This window comes from Aptenodytes forsteri, unplaced genomic scaffold (assembly GCF_000699145.1).
Source record: "Aptenodytes forsteri isolate BGI_AS27 unplaced genomic scaffold, ASM69914v1 Scaffold14, whole genome shotgun sequence".
NCBI lineage: Eukaryota > Metazoa > Chordata > Aves > Sphenisciformes > Spheniscidae > Aptenodytes > Aptenodytes forsteri.
Window position 1 is genome coordinate 955,484 of NW_008794457.1, and position 20,723 is coordinate 976,206.

At 45.0% G+C, this 20,723-nt stretch overlaps 1 protein-coding gene across 1 annotated transcript in view; it reads left to right on the forward strand.

The window, feature by feature from the left end:
- The window catches only part of EDC4 (enhancer of mRNA decapping 4), a 38,887-nt gene that overhangs the window by 1,525 nt on the left and 16,639 nt on the right, over positions 1-20,723 (forward strand). Inside the window, exons 2-16 of the mRNA XM_009290823.1 lie at positions 3,863-4,019; positions 5,141-5,252; positions 6,395-6,494; positions 8,249-8,438; positions 9,494-9,641; positions 10,176-10,280; positions 11,188-11,297; positions 11,834-11,917; positions 12,472-12,567; positions 13,618-13,720; positions 14,189-14,369; positions 16,244-16,316; positions 16,752-16,843; positions 17,506-17,702; positions 20,001-20,089. Coding sequence (XP_009289098.1) covers positions 3,863-4,019; positions 5,141-5,252; positions 6,395-6,494; positions 8,249-8,438; positions 9,494-9,641; positions 10,176-10,280; positions 11,188-11,297; positions 11,834-11,917; positions 12,472-12,567; positions 13,618-13,720; positions 14,189-14,369; positions 16,244-16,316; positions 16,752-16,843; positions 17,506-17,702; positions 20,001-20,089 — 1,837 coding nt within the window. The remainder of the gene's footprint in view (positions 1-3,862; positions 4,020-5,140; positions 5,253-6,394; positions 6,495-8,248; positions 8,439-9,493; positions 9,642-10,175; positions 10,281-11,187; positions 11,298-11,833; positions 11,918-12,471; positions 12,568-13,617; positions 13,721-14,188; positions 14,370-16,243; positions 16,317-16,751; positions 16,844-17,505; positions 17,703-20,000; positions 20,090-20,723) is intronic.

Consider the following 20,723-nt stretch of genomic DNA (forward strand, 5'->3'; position numbering starts at 1 on the left):
CCCCCTCGGCCCTGCCTCTCTCCCCGAAGAGCCCGGGAGCCAGCCGGGTAAGGAGAGGAGCCAGCGACCCGGCTTGAGGACCCTCGCTTATGGGAGAGGATTTTTGTCGCTGAGCAGAGCGGGAGCAGTTCGGACCCAAAGCTCGCTGCTGCCGCCGCCCGTCTCTGGGCTCCTTTTATCCGAGAGGTATTGCCGCTAAGAACCGGACAGCACTGACCTCGGCTCAGGTCTCCCTCCTTTGTTAAGAATATTTTGAGGTTTTCCCGGGTGTCCCGCTGGGCTCAGCGGAAGGGGGCTATCGGGCCTCTCCGAGATCGGTGCCGTCCTCAAACCTGATGAGGCAGCGGTCTGAGGGAAACTGAGACCCTGAATATTTTTGCAAAAAAACCTTAGCGTCTGGGTAGAGGACAGAATTTATGCCCGCGTTGTGCTCCTGTTGGGGAAAAGGCAGGGATAGTGTAGCTTTTAAGTGTCCTGAGAGTCAGTACGAATGTGCTACCTCCGCGTGTGCTGCCTTTTGCTTGGCCAAAAGGATGAGAGGTTGGATGCAGGATTGTTGTGAGAGGGGTGTAGAGGCACATGGGGTGATGGAGCAAACCCACAAGAAGCTAGCTACGTTAGTTTTACTACCCACAGAGAAACTTCTCATTACATGAAATAGTTTCTCTTGTTTCTGGAGCACTTGGGTGCTCCCGGATTATAATTCTTATAAGAAAATAGGTTTTTCCTTCACAGTGCAGCACTCTGTACTTGAAAAACTGAAAGGGGAACTCAGTGCAGGGATGGGGAGCGTGTTTCACAAGCAGTTTCTGAACTGAAAGGATGTGTCATGATTGGGAAATGGTTGGGGTTGTTTCTGTTCTCTCAGGGTGACATGACTTTCCCCTGAAGCGTCTTCTCTTCCTGGTTGAAGCAAAGGAGTTATTTACTGAGTATGGCTTATTTATTTTCATTTTTCTTCTTTCCTATTCATTCTCTTTATGCCTTCGCTGTCAACTCTAGCGCACAAGAAGGCAGTTGAGAGGAAAAGGAGAAAATGGACAGTAAGTCAAGAATTGAGGAACCTGTGGTTGTTCTCAGCAAAAATCACTGCCTGGGTAATAGCAAATAGACTTGAAAGAACTGGACATAATAAAGCGAAGAGCAAGAGCACGTGTTTGTTAACTGAAGGCCTCTGAAAATCCTGTTAGAATGTCAGAGGAAAGGGAAACTGGGGGATCCTTCAAGGCTTTTGAAAGAGAATAGAAGCAGCCTCATGAATTGCACGTGTAGGGCTAGTCTTGTCTGGCATAAAGTTGCCGTGGTCGAGGTCCTTTCTAGTTCTAGTTTCTGTTATACCCTGGGTTTCACTTGCAGATTTTAATATCCAGCAGAGACTAGCATAGCTGCTTTCCAAGGCTGTTGCCACTAAGAAGGCTTTGTTGTACTACATGCCTGTGGCTATGAGCAGCATGTTATTCTAGGTGCTGTCCAGGCAGATGACAAGAAATGCTCCCCGCTCTAAAGAGTTTACAACTGTCATAGCACTCTTTTTAGTTCTGCTGGTTTCGGTGATCATGAAAATGCGATCCACCGCCAAAGTCTCTCTTGACACAGTTTTCTCCCAGTTTCGGCAAATGTCGTCCATTGCTTCGGAAGCCCTTGCCCTTTTTTGATGCCGTGGCCTCAGCAAGGGGGAGCCACGAGATCAAACCGTGGACCTCCCAGCTGGGGCACGTAGGCAGGCTGTCGATGCCAGCGTGCTTTGGAGGAGAGTCCCTGGCTGGGGTTGTGGGCAGGATCCTTCAATCCATGCTGAAATCTCTGCTGATAACCAAGCGCTACGTGGGCTCACCCTACTCGTCTGACGTTTATCAGGGAAATGTTCTGTTCAGTACAAAGTAGCGTCCCCTGGTGCAGGTGATGGTGGGAGCAGGAAGAGTTCAGTATCTCAGCTCTGATTGCTCCCGCTTTCCTGCTCTTTGAAAAGGTAATGAATACGACTGCACATCTTTCCCTTTGAAGGCCTAGATCTACTAGTCTAGGTTAACGTTTTGTTTTTGTTCATGTACCTATTAAACACTGAGCCTCTTCCCTTCTTTTATGCCTTCAGGACTGTGTGCAGGCAGCACCTGTGCTTGTCTGGCTCCCACTAAGACAGTGATGGGCTAAGCCCATTCCTGAACTTCGGTGTACTGTTGTTGTGCCCGTCAGCCTCTGGGGAGTGTTTCCTCCTTCCCTTTCCCATGGAGCGAACGTCACTGTCCTGCTGTCCATAAAAGAGCAGAGATACTTACGTGAGGCATTCCTGTTGCTGCAAATAGAGCAAAGAACGTATCGTCTTTCTCTGGTAGCCTGGATGCTTTTTCTGTAGCGAATATTTTCCTGCTTTTGGTCGCAAAGGATAAATTGCAGTCAATGGAAGTTGCTGCAGCTGGACAAGCACCCACCATATGCTATAGGAATAAAGGGCGCATCTTAATCTTGCAGCAGCAAGCACAGCACAAATGTGTTAGGTGGTTACAGGATCGCGTTCCCTGGCCTGAATTTTCCTTGTGCTGTGTGGGTGCCGCTGCTGTTTCCTTCATGCAGTGCAGGTGAACCGAGGTGAGTGCCCAAATGGTCTCTGGATCGGGATACCCTGTCACTGCACAGGGTTTTTGTGTCCATAGCGTAGTCGCTGATTTAATGACTCTGTACATAAACAGGCAAGTTTTAAATATTCTTCTGGCAAATGAATAATAGTCGCAGTTATTTCTGTAGGCAGCAGCGCTCATCCCGGTATGTTAAAGCCTGTTTGGTAACTGAAAGCTTGCCTTGCTTCCAAAGGACATGCCTCTAGCCCACAGTTACGTTTAGGTTTGTTACGTGTGCCAGTAACAGTGGAGCTTCTGGTCCTGGGAGCAGCCATTTTGCAAGAGCTCAGCAGCAGTTGTTACCTGGCAACAGTATATGAAATTTCGGTTTTCAAAACCAGTGAAAATTTCAAGCGAGGATTTTGCTGAGACAGGAGGAGGCTTTGACTGATGTGTAAGTGCAGATGGAGTGGGCTTGCTCTCCAGTGGGGATCGTCAACTATTCACCTTGCTAGTGAGATAGAGAGAGGAGTCTCCTTCAGCCCCTGTTACGTCTGTCCCCTTCTAAAAGCCTTCAGAAGGCATGGAGGCCACCAGGCAACTTGTGCTAGGCCAAATATATGAAGTCAGGGCACGTGCGCTCTTCAAAGCACAGCTGAAGCTCTGAACAAATGGTTGCTTTATGCAAAACTTGAGTGCTGTAAACTTCCACGTGCCTAGTTGACCAAGGAAAAAATATGGGAATCCTGTAGGCACAGCTACACAGTTTCATAGCTAAGTTACTCAAACACCTGGACTTTGAGGTCAGGTCTCAGTCAGAAGCCAGTTTTGGAAAGTAACATGTATTATTTCCAGCCAACCCCAAATGTTGCAGCTAACCGCTGTATTGCTGGACTTCAGCGATCTCTGCAGGCACGAGGGTTAGAAATGACCCTTCGAGAACCCTTTGGTCTGGCACTTGATTCGGTAAATCTGAATTACCAGCTTAGTCTTTCTGATCCAAGACTATTTGCTCCTTGAACCTGGTAAGTTCCTTGTACCTGTTCTTGGGTGTTTTTCTGGTCTGCTGGGATTGCTTGTGTAAGAAAAGAGCTACGACTTCACTCGTTTGTGTGGAGTTAAGTTTCTTATACGGAAGGACTCTTACACATCCTTTTTGGAGAAGAATACTTTTCCCAACCAATTCAGCGTATTCTACCTGATAGACCAGTAGAACCTGACAAAAAAACATCTGGAGGTAGTGTATTTCACGCAGCGCTATTTCTTCTAAATGGATATTGTGCACAGTTGGTCATGCTTTTCCCTAGGTTCAGTGAATGAGAACCAAAGACCGTCAAATTCCTATAACGGAGACCTGAATGGACTGCTGGTGCCCGATCCCATCGTGGCCGGAGATGGACCTTCTTTGGCTAAGCCAGTGCATCGCAGCATTTCTCTGGGAGCCCTGCAGGAGAAGCAAGTCATGTAAGTTTTGTCAGAAAAAGGCTGAGGGTGAATAGAGAACGGTTAAAAATTTAGTTCTGGTGAGCCTGGACAAGCGTGCTGGGAATCTGACAGAGTTTTACGTTGAGTTCAGGTGGCAGTTGTGAGTCCGTGCTATTGGTCAGAGCTTTTGCAGCTTTTGTGATGCTGATGCATGGAGCCTGCCATCCCTGCTGCTCAGGAACTGAAGAATACCAGCAGAGCTGTTTAGGGAAAAGGGGAGCAGGACGGGTCGCATGGCGGACATTGCAAGTCGGGATGGAGGTAAATTAGCAGGGCTGTGGGTGGAACTTAGCATTCTCACGTAGACCTCCAGCTGGACTTTTTCAGGGACCCAAGTTACCTGAGTGGTAACTTACACCAGTTTGTAGTACGGTAGACCTTGCACTTGTCAAAGTATTTCTGTCCACATAACTTAAAACAGGACAAATGATCCTGAGCTAGATAACTACCGAACTCTTTGCTGAGTTGTGCATATACGTCGATGTGTTTTGGACAGCACGTGTGCTTTTACTGCTTATATGCAAGCGAACATACACATATAGAATACTTCGGATTTGTCATGGGAGTAATAATACAAATCCAGAGCTACAAATCCACATCAGTCTAATTAGTGTAATGCTTGGCTTCATGTGCTGACTCTTAACATCACACCTCGTGTAAATAGCTTTTGTTTGGGTTCTCTGGTCATAGTTTTGAGAGAGGATGCTGTGAGAACCACGAGCAGTCTGCACTGTTGTTGATGAGGTTCAAGTGGTTGGCTTTGGTCTCTTTGCACCTTCGAATGTTGGGTAGCGGTCAAGGCTACTTTAACCAAATGTAGTTCTGTGCTCAAGTCAAATAGACTAATGGGCTGTGAGAAGAGACTGGAGGTTTTTAAGCTGAGCAAACCAGGTGTTTGGTGCTCTCAGACCTGTGACACATGGGGAAGGGAGACTCTTAACTGAAAGTAGTTTCTGTTTTCAGGTGTTCGGTTCAAACCTCCTAGATGCACAGATACTCCTTCTGCATTGCTGTTAAAATTATGAATAGTAAATATCTGAGCTCTGTTCTCTTCCTGTGAGTCCTGTCTGATTTTTTTTTCCCTTTGTTTTTCTTAAAAGCTGCCTTTCCGGTGATGACAGCTCCACTTGTGTCGTGATTTCAGCAAAAGATGTGGAGGTAGTGGCCAGCAGTGATTCCAGCATCACCAGTAAGGCCAGAGGGAGTAATAAGGTAAGGAGCAAGAGAAAGCATAGTTCTGTCTCTTTTTTTTTTAGTCACATCAGCTCATGCTTGAATATTTTAAACAGAAATTACTGTCGTCTTTCCTGTGTTATAGGAGCTTGTAATTAGGTAGAAGTTTACCAAAGAGCTTAACAAGGGGGGGGAAAAATTGGAGCAGTATCTTGTAGCCGATTGCTACTGTTATTCCAGAGTCTGGCCAAGTTATTGTCTAATTTTCAGGAATAAGTCCATGATCTAAGCGGTAGGTTCCTGGGAAAGTGCTCTTCCTTCACAAACAAGCCTTTCCTGCTGATAGTTTCTTCACTGGAAGGTCTTCACTATGGAGGGAGGGTTGCTCTTGATAGCTTGCTAGCCTCAGTCTTGCTGAGGGCTCCACCCAGCAGATCAGAGCTCCAGAAGAACCAATATGCTGAGATTAGAACTAGTGCTGTAGCAGAGTACTAAGACATGCTGAGAACAAATGCTAATAATTAGGAGAGAGAACTCTGGTCTTGATCCTCTCGGCATTTTTTCATGTATCATTTTGTTCCTTGACATGCAGTGAATTAAGGGACCGCAGAGAACGTAAATGAATACTGTACTGTGTTATTAGTGTTTTTCATAGATAATACGGAAGATAAAAATGAAAGGGAGGATCATTGCCATAATTTCCATAGTATCTCTTAATTCTTTGCTCACAGAGGCAATGCTTATCAAATAAGACCAGGACTCTCAGTTTCTTGGAAAGCAGTATTAAAACTAAAGAGCAAGTGCCCCTGCAGCAAATGTGTTTCTGTATTTCAAAAAAGTTTCCAAGAACTGGGAATCCAGACGCAGTGCTAATAAAGAGGTGAAGGCTGCTTTGCTGTAGTTGCAAGGTAGAGTGTTGTTCTGCAGTGTGGCAAATGCAGTGAGTTGCATTCCTTCTTGCAATGGAAGGAAATATTCATCAGCCTCCAGAACTTTGAATGTTCAGCGCTCTGCTGCCTGGTATTCCAACGTGCAATTCTTCTTACCAACTGCTGCTTCTAATAGTTTCCTATTAAGCATTACAGATCCTCCCTGGAGGAAATCATGTATTTGGCAAGTTTGTTCCAGGAACAAGTTAATTCCAGACACTTCTCATATTTTGTTTTCTTTCTCTTGAGCAGGTGAAAATACAGCCTGTTGCTAGATATGACTGGGAGCAGAAATACTATTATGGCAATCTGATAGCTGTTTCAAACTCTTACCTGGCTTATGCCATTAGAGGTGAGATACCTTCTTGTCTTGTATGTGATTTGTATTCTTTTGCTCTGTGTACCTCTAAAAGAGGCGAAGTTTGCATCAGAAGAAGGTAACTGGCAATAATTGAAACACTTCTTGGAATACCAAGATCAGGGTGCTGTTGTAGTGGGAGTATAAGTGAAGCTGGAGCTACAGGAGAGGGAAGAGTTGGTGGTGTAGGAGAGTTTCCACTGAGAAGGAAAGTTTTTCTGAAGTTAGAAATAAAAGCAAGAGAAGGACTCAGTGGGGATGGAGGAAAAGTTGAAGGATTACACTGGTTTCACTGGACAGTAAGCTGATGTTCAGATTACTCCTCTAATTAAATATTTCTGCAGTAAACAAGCTTCTCTGTAGCTAAGCACAGAAACAGCCCTGTGGTAATTTGAGCAGATAAATGTTTGCGATGGATTTGGTTGCATAAATTTAGAGTTGAGTTTAAGTCTAAATTTAGAGGAGCCAAAGAGCAATGCAGATGCAGTGTATTTTGCAGTAGGAAGGGAGAGAGAAGCAGAACAACACAGGAAAAGATTGTTTCACAACATACATGAAACAAATGAACATTTATCATCTGCAGTGTCTCTTTCTGCACAGTGTTTGGGGCTCCATCAGCTCTTCCCTTTCTTCTTAGTTCTAACACCCATCAGTTTGTCTGGCCTTTTATGAAATCTACTACTACGCTTCTGTGTTTTTTTTCCTAGCTGAGGTTATTTTAGAGCAGCTTTTTTAAAGCAAGTATTAAAGCTTGGGTGCAGTAACACTATGGAAAGCTGAGTGACCTGCTAGGGCTTGGGCATCAAGAAGTGGAAGCAAGAGGGTGTCCATAAGACTGCCTGCATTATAGTGATGTTTGTCGCCTTTTATGAAATCTACTTCTACGCTTCTGTGTTTTTTTTCCTAGCTGAGGTTATTTTAGAGCAGCTTTTTTAAAGCAAGTATTAAAGCTTGGGTGCAGTAACACTATGGAAAGCTGAGTGACCTGCTAGGGCTTGGGCATCAAGAAGTGGAAGCAAGAGGGTGTCCATAAGACTGCCTGCATTATAGTGATGTTTGTCTGAAATGGGGAAGTTGGAAACTTTGCATGGTATGTGCATGCTCTAAAGCGTGTTCTTTTCAGTCAGGCAAGCCAAAAAGCAGTACTTTTTTGCCAGGTGAGTGTTTATGCTTTTTACATTCCCCTTACAGAAGATATATTTGAGCTACCTGCCTCTCGGTGACTCCTTTTCTCCACTTACTGAAAACGAAATTGCAATTAAAATTAATTCACTGTCACTGGAGGTCAGTCCTGGAGGTTTGCTGGCTTTGTCATGAGCTCGGGATAAAGATTTAGGCCTTACATTTAATGAAGGCATCTTTCATGAGAATAATCCTGGGAATCACGAGAAATCGACTTCTGTTGACTTTTTAAGTAGAGCAACTTAGAATTTGACGTGCTCAAGAAACTGTAGAAGATACGGGGAATTAAGCTGCCCCTTACAAGGCAGGCAAACTCCTCCTTGATGCTGCCGTTCCGACCTTCTGCACCAAAGCTGAAAAGTGCAGGGAATATTTGCGCATGTATCCTGGGTCTTGAAGGGGCTTGTTAACATGGTACCTATTGATACGGGTTTTCAGCGTGTTGCCAGCAACAGCTGATGGCTGGATGGGTGCTGGAAGTGACAAGCCGGTGGCTGGAAACAAAGGCAGTCCTGCGGGGAAACCGCACAGAGAAATGACGACTTCTCCCTCTGTCTTCTCTGCAGCTGCCAGTAATGGCTCCGCTATGGTGCGGGTGTTGAGCGTCAGCACTGCTGAGCGGACCTTGCTGAAAGGATTCACAGGCGGTGTGGCAGACCTGGCTTTTGCTCATCTCAACTCCAACCAGCTGGCGTGCCTGGATGAGGCCGGCAACCTTTTTGTCTGGCGCCTGGCCATGGATAAAGAAAAAATCCAGTATCTTGTCAAAATATGCCTCATAACAGTCTTTGTGTAATGGTTAGGTGTGAACGCAGCCTCAAAATTGCAACTTATTTCGTAGCCTTTTCAGAATAGCAGCTTGCAGGGGGACGGCCGATAGTTCTGCCCCTTCCAGAGTATCAAATCAATCAACCTGTGCCTGTATTCAGCACAATCATTATGTGAAATTGCATGTAACTTGAAATTCCAGGAGTGACACCTCAGTGCTCCTTCTGGTCCAGGCAAAAGTAGTCAGTGAGAAGTGTCAGTCTGTACTAGCCGGCCTTACCCATGGACAGTATCGCCTCGACCACGTGACAAAGCTTTTTACTCACGTTTGTCTGGTTCTAGCTCTTTTCCTTGTTACTTTTCTGGGGAAGAGGATGTAATACTTCCCTCCCGCTCACTATCTTCCTTCCAGACCTGTCATCCCTCTTCTTTTGGTGGTCCTGAAATTTATTTTCAATGTTTAATTCATTGCCCTAGATCTTTTCCTTTTAATTGCTAGGGCTGACTGCTCAGTGCTTTTGGGAAGCACGTCAGACTGTGGGATATGTCGTGTTAGGTCGTGGCTTCTTAATTTTAATTGTATGCCATCATTTCAAAAGCAACAGGAGCAAAGGTGTTTGTAGTTGTTTAAGATCCAATTTGTATGGGTGGACCAGAGCACTCAGCCTGGGGCAACGTGGTAGCTTTTCCGTCTTTCTGTGGTAGTGTTGCGATGCTAGCTGAAATCATTTAATCTGTCCGTTAACAATCACGTGGATTGCACGTTCAGATGTGTGTATGTGCTCCTGTTGTGCTTATCCTGTCCCTGTCTGCAGCCTGCAAGAGAAAATACCTTTTGTAAGCTTAACCTCTTCTGCCAGTGAAGAAATGCTAGCTTGCCACCTTTCTTAGCAGAATCCTTTTATCTGATTTCTTTTTGAATCTCAATGATCCAAAAAATCTTGAGGTTTAGTAGTATTTACCAGAGGACCAAGCCTGAATAGGTTATTGCTGAGTGTCCGTAGCACTGCCAGAATGTTATGTTTCTTAACCGTGGTGATCAGAGAGGAGATCTTGGTTAACATCAAGCGACCTGACAATACCCCGTTGAACACCTCTCGAAGAATCATCTGGTGCCCTTTCATCCCAGATGATAACGAGGAGAGCGGTGAAGAAGGAAGTCAGACATTGGCGTTGTTGCACGAGGACAGGGTGAGGAAACCTTGCTTTTGAAATGCTGTCCCTTATTAGAGGGGGAGAATCTAATGAAGGAAAGAACTGACACGGTTAGAGGTGTAAAGGCTCCCCTCTAGTCTGTGCTGGGGATCCTCCCATAATATGAAATGTGGGATTCCTCTCTTCCGAGGAGAGGTCATGCTGATCTTTCTCCGGGGCTCAGGAGGAAGGAAAGTGATAACTTCTGCTCACCGTCAAATAGCGGGACCGCTAGAAACAATGTGGAGGGCCAGAGGCATCACTCATCTGCTCAGGCTGAGCCAGTTCCCGGGGGAGGGGGATTGGTGAGCCACAACTACAACTGCCAAGAGCAGTTCCCTGTATTTATGTATGGCTGGGTGTCAGGAAAGCATCTAATGGCCAAATTGGATGGAAATGGGAAGGTTTATGTCACATACTTGCCATTGGGCTGGTATCTCGGGATATAAGATAAGGATATAAGAAATTCTCTACTGGATCAGACCAGTAGTTGTAGAAATAAACCTGTGTGCCCACATGTTTGTTTTCCAGGCAGAGGTGTGGGATTTGGACATTATCCGAGCGAACAACAGCTCCTGGCCGGTGGAAGTGCCTAGCATCAAAGAAGGCTTCATCGTAGTGAAAGGCCACAGCACGGTATAAACCTATTTTTCTTTCTTTACTGCCATCACATAGGTGATCGCTACAGATCACTTAGGTTTTCTTTGGGTTATAGTGTCTCAGGAGCTGCAGTTCTTAGGACACTTGGCTGTAAAAAAACCAGTTTCTTACCCATCCGCACTATCATCCACAACCTACTGGCTATGTACACACACTGTTGGTAAGTAACCTTTGTTTAAAGAGCCAAGGTGAATGTGTAGGCATTTGAAAATGGCTCTTGAAAAAACTCATCTGTATTTCCACCGGCCTGTTTGACAACCTGGGCTGTATTTCAACTATTTTGTTGTATCTCCTGGTAAATGGAACACTTAACACTGCAGTGGTTTACTGCTGGATGAGAAGGGGAAAATTAAGCCTGATGATTGTGTGATCTTCTGTGATATCCCTAATGAGTATAGTTATATCTGTGAGTACGGTGGACCAGGGCTGCAGCTGAGTATCCAGTAGGTGATATTTTGAATATAAAAGAAACAACTGGAAAGAGTCCAATTTCACTTCTTGAACAGGATGATGACAAAGTAATTGTATCGCTTAGATGGAGCAATTATGATTGTGAAACAGTAATGACTGTGAAAAGCCAGAAGATCCCAAAACAAAGTGAGCTCTGTTCATAACATGAGTAACAGTAGGAACAGTAGGAGCACAATCCATCGTACTTAGATTTGCTGTCTGGAAAAGGTTATTGTTAATTATTGTTACAAAAAAAAGTCCTGTCAGTTCTTCTGTGAAGGGTTAAGTTGCCTGGTGACGTGTCTGTTAGAAATCACTCTGACCTCATGTGCTGTCAGACTGTTAGTCAAATTCCTATTTGAAGAGAGTACTCTTTCTCCATGAAGAGCTATAAAATCACTTTTCTGTGTCTTTCTTCCCCCTCTCTGTTTAGTGCCTGAGCGAGGGAGCACTTTCTCCAGATGGAACTGTGTTGGCCACAGCAAGCCATGATGGTTTCGTCAAATTCTGGCAGATCTATATTGAGGGGCAAGACGAGCCAAGGTAACTGGAGAATTAGAAAATGAAGGATCTTGGAACAGAGAGCAGCATTTTCTCTGTGAGAATTTCCTTGTTACAGAATCACCTGCGGTGGTCATTCTCAGGACACTATAAAGATACAGGGTGAATGTTTGTAAAGTAATTTGTTGCAGAAGAGTTGTATCACTGAATATCATGTATGCTTAAGGTTTGGTGAACTCAGGAAAAAAAGCAGAGCTGTGTCTGGAAGCAGTTCTGTGCTCTGCACAGGCTGTAGTCAAACTCGTTTGCATTGTCCCTGTAAATGCAGAAAGCTTCTCTGAGCTGCTGTTCTCAATGTTGACTTCTTTTATGTATTGTGCCCTTGTTAAGACACCAATCTGTGGCTGCGTGGGCTGTGATCTCCTTATTTTATATAAGCCTGTAAACAGCTACAAGCTGATAACACTTGGTGGCTGCTGACTTGATGCCGTCTTTGGACAAGGGGTGATGTGTTCAGTGCCCACCTTATCCTTATTTACTACTCCCTGCACACTCAATCTTTTCTGATTCTTTCTTAGGTGTCTTCACGAGTGGAAGCCCCATGAGGGTAGGCCTCTTTCCTGCCTGCTCTTCTGTGACAACCATAAAAAACAAGACCCAGAGTAAGTCCCCAATCCTGTACTTGAAGTATCAAAGTTTAGTAGTGTCTTGGAGGGTTCCTTGTAACTGCATTGTACTTGTAAAAAAATTAGCGTTGTGGCAGGAGCAAGTCCTGTCCTCTTTGTAGTCAGGTTTTCTAGTGATGGAGAAATAAATAAGGCTTTGGAGCACAGTGTAAAGTGACCTTAATTCTAGTGTCAATCCATGAAAGCAATGAAAATTCTAAATTGATGAGTCCTTTCAGGTTTGTGGTATGGTCAGTTTTAACTGGCCTGTTACCCTCCAAACTTCTACTGCAGTTGATTAAAAAGTAACTGTTTTGTTTTGTTTTTTAATTTTTATTCTTTCTTCAGTCAGTTGTGGCTTTAAGGTTCTTCAGAGCTATGAGAGTTACAGTGTTTTTTAATCTGTCTCAGAAGCAGAGATTTTCTGGGAACTTTAAGACACAGTTGGGCAAAATCAGCTATGGGCAGCTTGTGAGGAACTTTTCTGTGAAACGTTCTTATGGGAAGGACCAGATCTTCTTTAAGAGACCTTAATTCTGTTGTGCCTGCAGGGTTCCCTTCTGGAGGTTTCTCATCACAGGAGCAGATCAGAATAGAGAACTGAAGATGTGGTGCACTGTGTCTTGGACGTGTCTGCAAACTGTCCGGTAGGTGTTGATACGCCAACTCCCCTGAAAGGTTGGATTTACTTTGAGCAGTGGATCGTAACAAAGCTCTCAATTTCCAGGTATACTTACTTTGCAAAGGTGATCCTTGATCTCCAGTGGAGTCTACCCTAGCCCCAGTTAGAGCCTCCTCCTTTGCCAATCTGACCTATCTGTTGAAAGCTATCAGGGCTGTGACAGACTGTCAGGTCAGGCTTTGGCAAGGCAGGGGAGGTTGATCCTTTTATACAGTCTCCTTGGTGTTACCAAGACCTGTTGTCTTGGTAACTTTGGTCTGTAGAGCATAGACATACCTGTAGCATGAGGAGAGGCATTCCAAATTGCACTCCTTGAGAGCTTTCTTCTGTAAAAATGCTAGATGTTCAATAACCATCTAGGATCTCTTCCTTTTATTGCTTTTTCTGATTTAAATAATGAGAGCCTGCTATGTTGACAGAGCTTAAGCAGTTATACAAGGCTTATTTGCCAAGCCACATAGGTCCAGAAGTTCAAATTACACTTTAGTCCACCCCTTCACTCAACTTACGTTCCTTGGCTTTACTTTTCTGCTGGTGGATCGTGGCCCCTCTGACCACATGCACGTGTAAGGCCACTTTTGAATTGCCCTCTTAAAATGAGAAGAATATGGCATACAGCTGAGCGCTGCTTTTTCCACCTCATACTACAGAAGGTCCAAAACCTATAGAAGGGTTATTTTGGTTTGGTGGATTTTTGTTTTTAAATCTGTAGCATTGGCTCTTGTCCTCTATGAATGTGGAACGTGTTAAGTAATGACAAACAGACATCTTTCATTTAAATGTTCAGAATCTATATCTAGATCCTATTCTGTGATCTCCCTGCTGGTCTCTTAGCTGAAGTCAGCACTGATTTCTGCAATGAGGCTTTTATTCTAGTGGGTGGTTGCACTGTAATATGGCTGTAAACTCCTTAACTTTTTTTTTTTTAAAACTAATGCAGTTTCATAGCAGTTGTTCTGGTTGTGCTAATCTGCTTTGCTTTCTGCACCCCTCCACCTCTTGTTTGTGGATCTAGATTTTCTCCTGACATCTTCAGCTCCATGAGTATTCTTCCCAGCCTGAAAGTCTGCCTGGACCTCTCCGCTGAATATCTGATACTGAGCGATGTGCAGAGAAAAGTAGGTGGTTCATTTTATTGCTGGCTGTGTGGGTAATGGTGACAGAAGGAGAAATGACCATCTGTGTGACTGATTCTGCTGCCTAGGTCTAGGATTCTCATGTTAATAGCTAAAAATGCAGAGGTTGGCCTCGGCTATTTCACCATAAGATGACAAATGGTAACAATTCAGCTGATCAATCCTGAGGAGCCTTAAGGATTATTTCTCACCCTAAAGTAAAGCTCTCATTTGGAGACACCTGTGTCTGGCACAGTAGGGTTGAGTTCCTGATCAACATTGACTCAGACAGGAGTGTGCTTATTGTGGTTCCCTTGGGTGTTCTGTTTCAAATTGAAATGGCCCAGGCTTCATTCCTCATGTTATTTCCATGTTCCAAATCTCATTCGGGTGCTAGGCTTTGTAGTCCACACACACACATGCATGGTCTGCTCTGAAAGCCCAGTGACTTACTGTTTCTGATTCTCCCAGGTCTTGTATGTGATGGAGCTGATGCAGAACCAAGAGGAGGGCAAAGCTTACTTCAGCTCCATCTCCGAGTTCCTCCTTACCCACCCAGTCCTAAGCTTTGGCATCCAGGCAGTGAGCCGCTGCCGGTTAAGGCACACTGAAGTGCTCCCAGCAGAAGAGGAAAATGACAACTTGAGTGTAGGTAGGTGATGAAGAGAATTCGGCTGCTGTGAGATGAGGATTTCTTTCCTGACTGGTTCTGGCTTTCTCATGAAAGGCTGGCTCTCTTCTTCTCTTAGTCTGTAAGAAATACATCCTGTGCAGCTAGAGGACTTCAGGGAAACACAGTAGAGTTGTTTACAAGGGACCTCTGGAGGTCTCTGGTCCGACCTGCTGCCTGAAGCAGGACTATTGCTGGTGGCAGATCAGGTCACCTATGGCTTCGTCTAGTTGCATGTTGAAGGCCCCAAGCATGTCTCTGCTCTGGTGCCCTTTCCCAGGGCTGCACCCCTTCCTAAAGAAAAGATTTCTTAATATTGAACCTGAACCTCCCAACCCAGGTTGTTGCCATTGCCCCATACCACACAGAAACTCTGCTGAGGTGTTTCTGTAATTAAAAAAGCATTCCAGGGCTGTGCGGGTTTAAGCGACTGCAAGTGACGCTTTGGTTAAGGTACAAGATTAGCGGCTCGGTGTCTGAGCCGTGCTTCTTTTGGGATCGCATAGCGTCGTTGCTCCCAGCAGAACGCAGGGGACAACTTCCTCTGGCAGCACAGGGCTGTGTCTCCCTCCAGCACAGCTTGATGCAGGCTCACAGGAGCAAAAGGGTTCCTGGAAGAACTGGCAGGATATATTTCTGTGACTGCTTGTCTGAGTGAACTGTGTAATTAAACATCAGAGGTGTGAGCACATGGTCTGAGAAACCAATTGGTTGCTTCTGAATCATGCTGCCTGAGCTGTGACAGATGTGAGGACAGTATGCAGTCTGAGTTGAGGGAGAGGGTGGGATTCTTCTCCACCACATCTGGAAGGCATATTCCCAAGCCACAAAGCTTCTTGCAACAGAAATGAACAGTAACTCTCTTTTTAGAGGAGATACACGTGACGTGTCTTCTTCTGGCTGTTAGTACAATGAATGTTAGTGAATCCTGTGGAGAACTGTCCCATGTAGACATTCCTTGATAGCTGCGTCTCTTCAACTGATGGTTGCTCCTGTTCTCCTACCTTTCTGTTAGTAACATTTGGAAAGATGCTTTGGATAACATAAACGTATTTTCTGTTAGAAGGATACAGCTGTACTGATAGCCCAGGAATAATGTGCTTCCCTATGCCACCTCTTATACGTAATTACAGTTAATTCATGTTGTTGTCAATATTAGCGGCATTGCTCTGAAATGCAGAAGCAAAAATGACAGATACATGTACCAAGTCAGGAGCAGACTGGGACTGAAGCTTCAAGTCCCTGATTGGTGCTCAGATAATTAGGACAATTTGCATAGGAATGCCTAATATATATATTTTTTTTAATGGGTAGTTAGGTTTATCTTTTCTACTCGGCCTCCTTAGCTTTGTTAGCAGTGAGACTGATACAGGCGTTGAGTGAATGTTGTCAGTGCTGGCTCATGGAAAGTTACTGCAGAGCTCTTCATAGCTACAGTTTTTTACAGCCAGGAAGGATGGTCGAGCCCTAGTCTGAACTTCTGTATGATATAAGCTAGTGTGTCTCTCTTAAAATATATCTGACCGTCCGCTTCAACAGCCAGAACAAATTGCTGGCAGTTCCAGACCTCAGTTTCCTCCTCTTTACCTAGTGAGGTGTTTGGGTTTTTTTTTTTCTTTTCTCTTCCTTGAGGCTTATTTGACTGGATTAGAGTAAATTTGATTGCTCTCACATTGAAAAGTAAGGGGAGTGTAAGGACACACTTTCCCTTAACAGGGTGAATCTACCTCTGAAGCGAAGTGATGAAGCTGTATTGTGCTGGTTCTCTGCTGCTGGTTCATCTGCTATGATGTTTTTCTAGTAGTTTGTCTGCAGTTTCCATCCAACCTCATATTTTACTTTTGTCTCGTTTACAGAGGGTGCTCAGGGAGCTGGGGCTGTTGAATCAGCAGCAGGCGTGCTGATAAAACTCTTCTGTGTGCACACCAAGTGAGTATGCGTAGCAGCTGTGTATGGTCGTCCTAATCCTGCACTGACCTATAGAAATTTAATTTACCAATTCCTTTTGCTCATAACAAAAACTACTTGGACGCGTAGAAACTTCTAGCTGTGGTGTATTCAGTATGGCCTTACCAGGAAGTAGACCTGCATGGTGCTGTGGCAAGCTAGTATTTTTGTCACCACGAGTACGCAGTGACTTAAGAGTTGTGCTCGTGTAAGTGCCAGGAAACCTCTCTCAAATACCCTGGATGCCAGAACCGGGTGGCACAGCTGAATGAGGATCAGCTTCCGCTTCTTCTGTCATGGGCAGAAAACACTAAAGTGTATTCCGAGGGCATTGGTTCCATGAAGAGGAATCTTCTAAGCATTAGACTTCTCTTGGTGATTCATAAACTAATCGGAGATGCCTGTTTTATTTTTCAGGGCCCTACAGGATGTGCAGATTAGATTCCAGCCTCTTCATAGTCCTGACATGAGTGCATCCATGCCTTCCCATGGCTCTCATGAAGAATTTGGTGAGCATTTGTGTTAAATCTATCTTCAGTGTTGCTGAGCCTTTAAAGGTTGTTGGAGGGGGGCAGCAAGAGAGCAGCTTTGGGTGCCTCTTTGTAATAGAACAGAGTGGTGTCACTGCATAAAGGGTTCTGAATATGGACTACCTGGGAAGCAGGCCGCTTGATTAGAGCCCCGTGTGAGTGTGGAGCGTGGGGACGTGCTAAGCTAGAAGCGCTAATGCTTTGTGCACACTTGAATTCACCTTCCTTGGTGATTTGGCACTTGTGCCAGAAACTTGACATTTGTCTCTCGTCAGGTGGAAGAGATTACAGCGACACCAGAGCTTTGGGAGTAGAGGGGACTGGGCTGTGTGTAGCATGCTCTTTCAGTTCATTCACCATTCTGGAATGTGGCTGTTAAACTCGCCTTGCATTTAGGGAAGAAAGGAAGCTTGGATCTCTTATTATCAAAGCCTGATAACATCCTCTGTTTAGCCTACAAAGAGTAAGCATGACACAGGATTTGCCTTGCCCTTAGCTTTGATTAGGTTGTTGCAGGGTTTTTGCTTGTTCTTTTGGAATCCAGTATGGCAGGCAATGGCATAAGTTCATACTTTGTGGAATTAAAGCTTTAGCTTTTGGGGGAAGTTCCTGTGAATTGATTTGTATTTCTCCCTTGGAAGCCTTTCCAGACCACATGGCTGATCTAAGCACAGAAGGGCTGGGATCCGAAAAAGGATCGGTGCACGGCTCTCAACCAGACCTGCGGCGTATTGCTGATCTGCCTGTACCAGCAGACTTCCTTTCTCTCTCAAATGATGCCAAACCTAAGCTGATGACTCCAGATGCATTCATGACACCAAGTACATCTCTTCAACAGGTAACCGGAGAGCAGCACTGTTATTGGTGGTACAGGGGGTGGGTTTGGATTTTGATACTTTTGGGAACTTTTTCTAGGCAGTAATGACTCTGATAGGCTATGCTAGCTGAACGCAGAGCACACAGGAAACTCTCTGCATGTAACCAAACTGAGTAAAGACACGTTGGCACATCTAAAATGTTAAGCTGGCCTAAGCTTGTGTTGCGAGTGCTGTGTTTAGCTGCAAAACTGCTGACGTAGCTGTGCTGTGTAGGAATACAGGTTTGCTAAATAACTGTATCTAAGCTGGGAGACCGCTCTTACTGGTTTACCCAGTTGTTTGGGGTGTGATGTAACTATAGTGGAAGAAAATATGCCATCTCTGCACATCCTGTCTGATGGGATCCTGTGGGCATGCATGTCTGAAATGATCGGGTGGTTCGATGGGACTGTATCGTCTTCTGCATCAGATCTGCAAATTGGTGATCCAGTAGCTTGGTGGGTTTTTTTGAATCTAACACAGCAGGCCTTAACTTGTACAGAAGGCAAGTCTTCTGTGCTTGCGCCAGGGATTTCGGTATCGGGAAGTGCGTGAACCATTCCTTGGGATTTGGTGACCTCTGCAAAGGATAGCAAAGTGTCTTGGTGAAGACTCATAAGCAAGCATTTACTCCTCAGTGAAGCTCTGATGGAGCAGACAGAAAACACAGAATTCCTCTTAATGCTCTGTCACATGTGCATGGCCAGCAGTGCTGCATCACGCACCGTTGGGTCCTGCTGGGCATTTCTAGAGGCTGTCTGGCACTGACAGTGTGCATCTGTCTAACTCAGCGCAGGTTTCTGCTGCCCCTTCTTGGTTACGCCAACAAGCAGAAGTGCCGGAGCTCGCTGTTTCTTGGCCACTCTGCATCCAAGTGTCACGTTAGTTTGTCTTAAACCTACTGAGATATTCTTGCTTTATAGCCTGCTTCTGTGCCTCTGTACTGAATTTGTGACTGTGTAGTTTTCTCCGTGTGCTTTTAGAACGGGAGTAGATGTAAATTAAAAAGTATTTTAAAAAGGGCATCCTTTAAAAAAGTGAGCTGCAATATAATTACGAGGTGTGGATTCCACTGGTGAGAAGCTGTGCTGTTTGTGTTTTCTCTACCTGTGAGAAATTAACTGTCAGCAGTTATCTGCTGTGCTGGTACAGTTCTTACAGGCAAGGAGGAGAGTGCTTGTGAGCAGCACTCCGTGTACACATCCTAAGGCAGGGCTTCCTCCTCCGAGCGAGGGACGCAGGTTTGTTGCCACAGCTTGAACATGTACTGGAGGAGCCTGGATGAGGATGGATAGCACGTGGAGATGTGCAGAAATGGAGTTTGTGCTGAGTTGACTAACAAGAGAGCGCCACCCCGGCGGCAACTTGGGGAGCAAAGAATAAATTAAACTCATCCTAAAGGTTTTGATCTTGCTGGCAAAGTTGCTGAGTGCAGGAGTTAATTTTGTGCCTGAGGGTGGGTAGCCTTCCCAATGCAAAGATGTCCCAAGGGAGCAGAGAGAAGTTGTTGATGGGGTGATGGCTGCACATACTGTTTGCTGCAAGGAGCAGCTCACTCTTTGGTTTAAACAGTGTAACTGTTCGGTTTAAACCTGGCTTTTCAGTGCTACCTATTTCATGGCAGGCTTTTTCCTGCTGGCACCAGCACCCCAGAGCACTGTAGGGTGGACGCAGCCTTGAGTTTAGCTCAATCTCTGCTCTCTGCCATAAGCACTGTCAAGCATAAGAAGCTTGGCCACGCTGGCTTTCCCATCTGAGTACTTGTGTGCTTATGTTGGTGTTCTCTGTAGGTGTTTCTTGGTAGCCAGAAGCAGCAGTGGGGGGCCAGCATATCCCACTGTGCTCTTCCCTGCTATCCGGTTAGCTAGATAGCAATACCTCTTCTTGTGCGTTGGAGCATTCTACTTCCATGTATCAGCAGTGCAGGACTTAAACCCCGTATAGACTCTGGCCTCACCAGTGGCAACAGACCTTGACAAGAGCAGTCTAGCTCAAAGAACAAAATGGGGATCTGGTGCGGAGCCCTGCAGAATGCCACTTTGCTTTGGGAGAGCAATTGCTCAATAAAAGCAATCATGGTTCATGTGATGAGGATGTATTGGGGCTTGCCTTCAACCAGCACCTGAGCACCTTAGCATTACAACTCTACCTATTTTTTTTTTTTCTATTCCCTCTTCACCAAAGACTCTTGAGGAGTTCTTCTGGAGCCAGCATTCTCAGGTTAAGTTCTGTTGTTGGACTCTTCTGTCACATCCTGACCGCTCTGTATTTTCTTACAGATCGCTGTATCTCCAGGCAGCAGCGTCAGTTCCCTGACTGCAGTCACAGCCATGAGTAGCACTTCTGTCACGGATGCCTCTATGCCCAGGTAAATACCGCATGTATAAATAATATATCTGCAGCTGAACTGATACAATCCTTCAGGGTGGTGCAGAGCTGTAATGTATCTTGTAGGAGAGGAGATTGTAACCAGAGTTAGAAACTGGCCTGAGTCCCAACGTCCCTATATAGGCAACTGTTTGCATCTCTAATGCAGCTTGGAGTGTGCCTGTTGTCATCCAAGGGGCCAACAACAGTGTCTCATTTGTGCCTCATAGGGATTCTCTTATTGCATCTCAGTTTTGTTGCTTTACATGCTTCTCCCAAAGGGCTGTCATTGTTTACAGGTAAGAGAACCCTGCAGCCGCTAAGGACAGGGAGATAATTGAGACTGTTAGGAAAATCTTAACTAGTGTCGGGGTGGGTTGGGCTGCATAACAGGTGAAAACTTCACTTCTGGGGACTGGGAAAAGGACAAAGACCTATCCCGTAGTGTCTTGTTTCTCCCTAAACTCTGTACAGTGTGCACTGAAGATATGACTGGTCCCTTCTCTCACTGACCCCTCAAATTCTAAGAGATTGGGATGCCCCTCTTTTTTTTTTTTTTTGTTTTGTTTTGAAAAAAAATTTTTTTTTTTTTTTTTTTTTTTTTTTTTTTTTTTTTTTTTTTTTTTTTTTTTTTT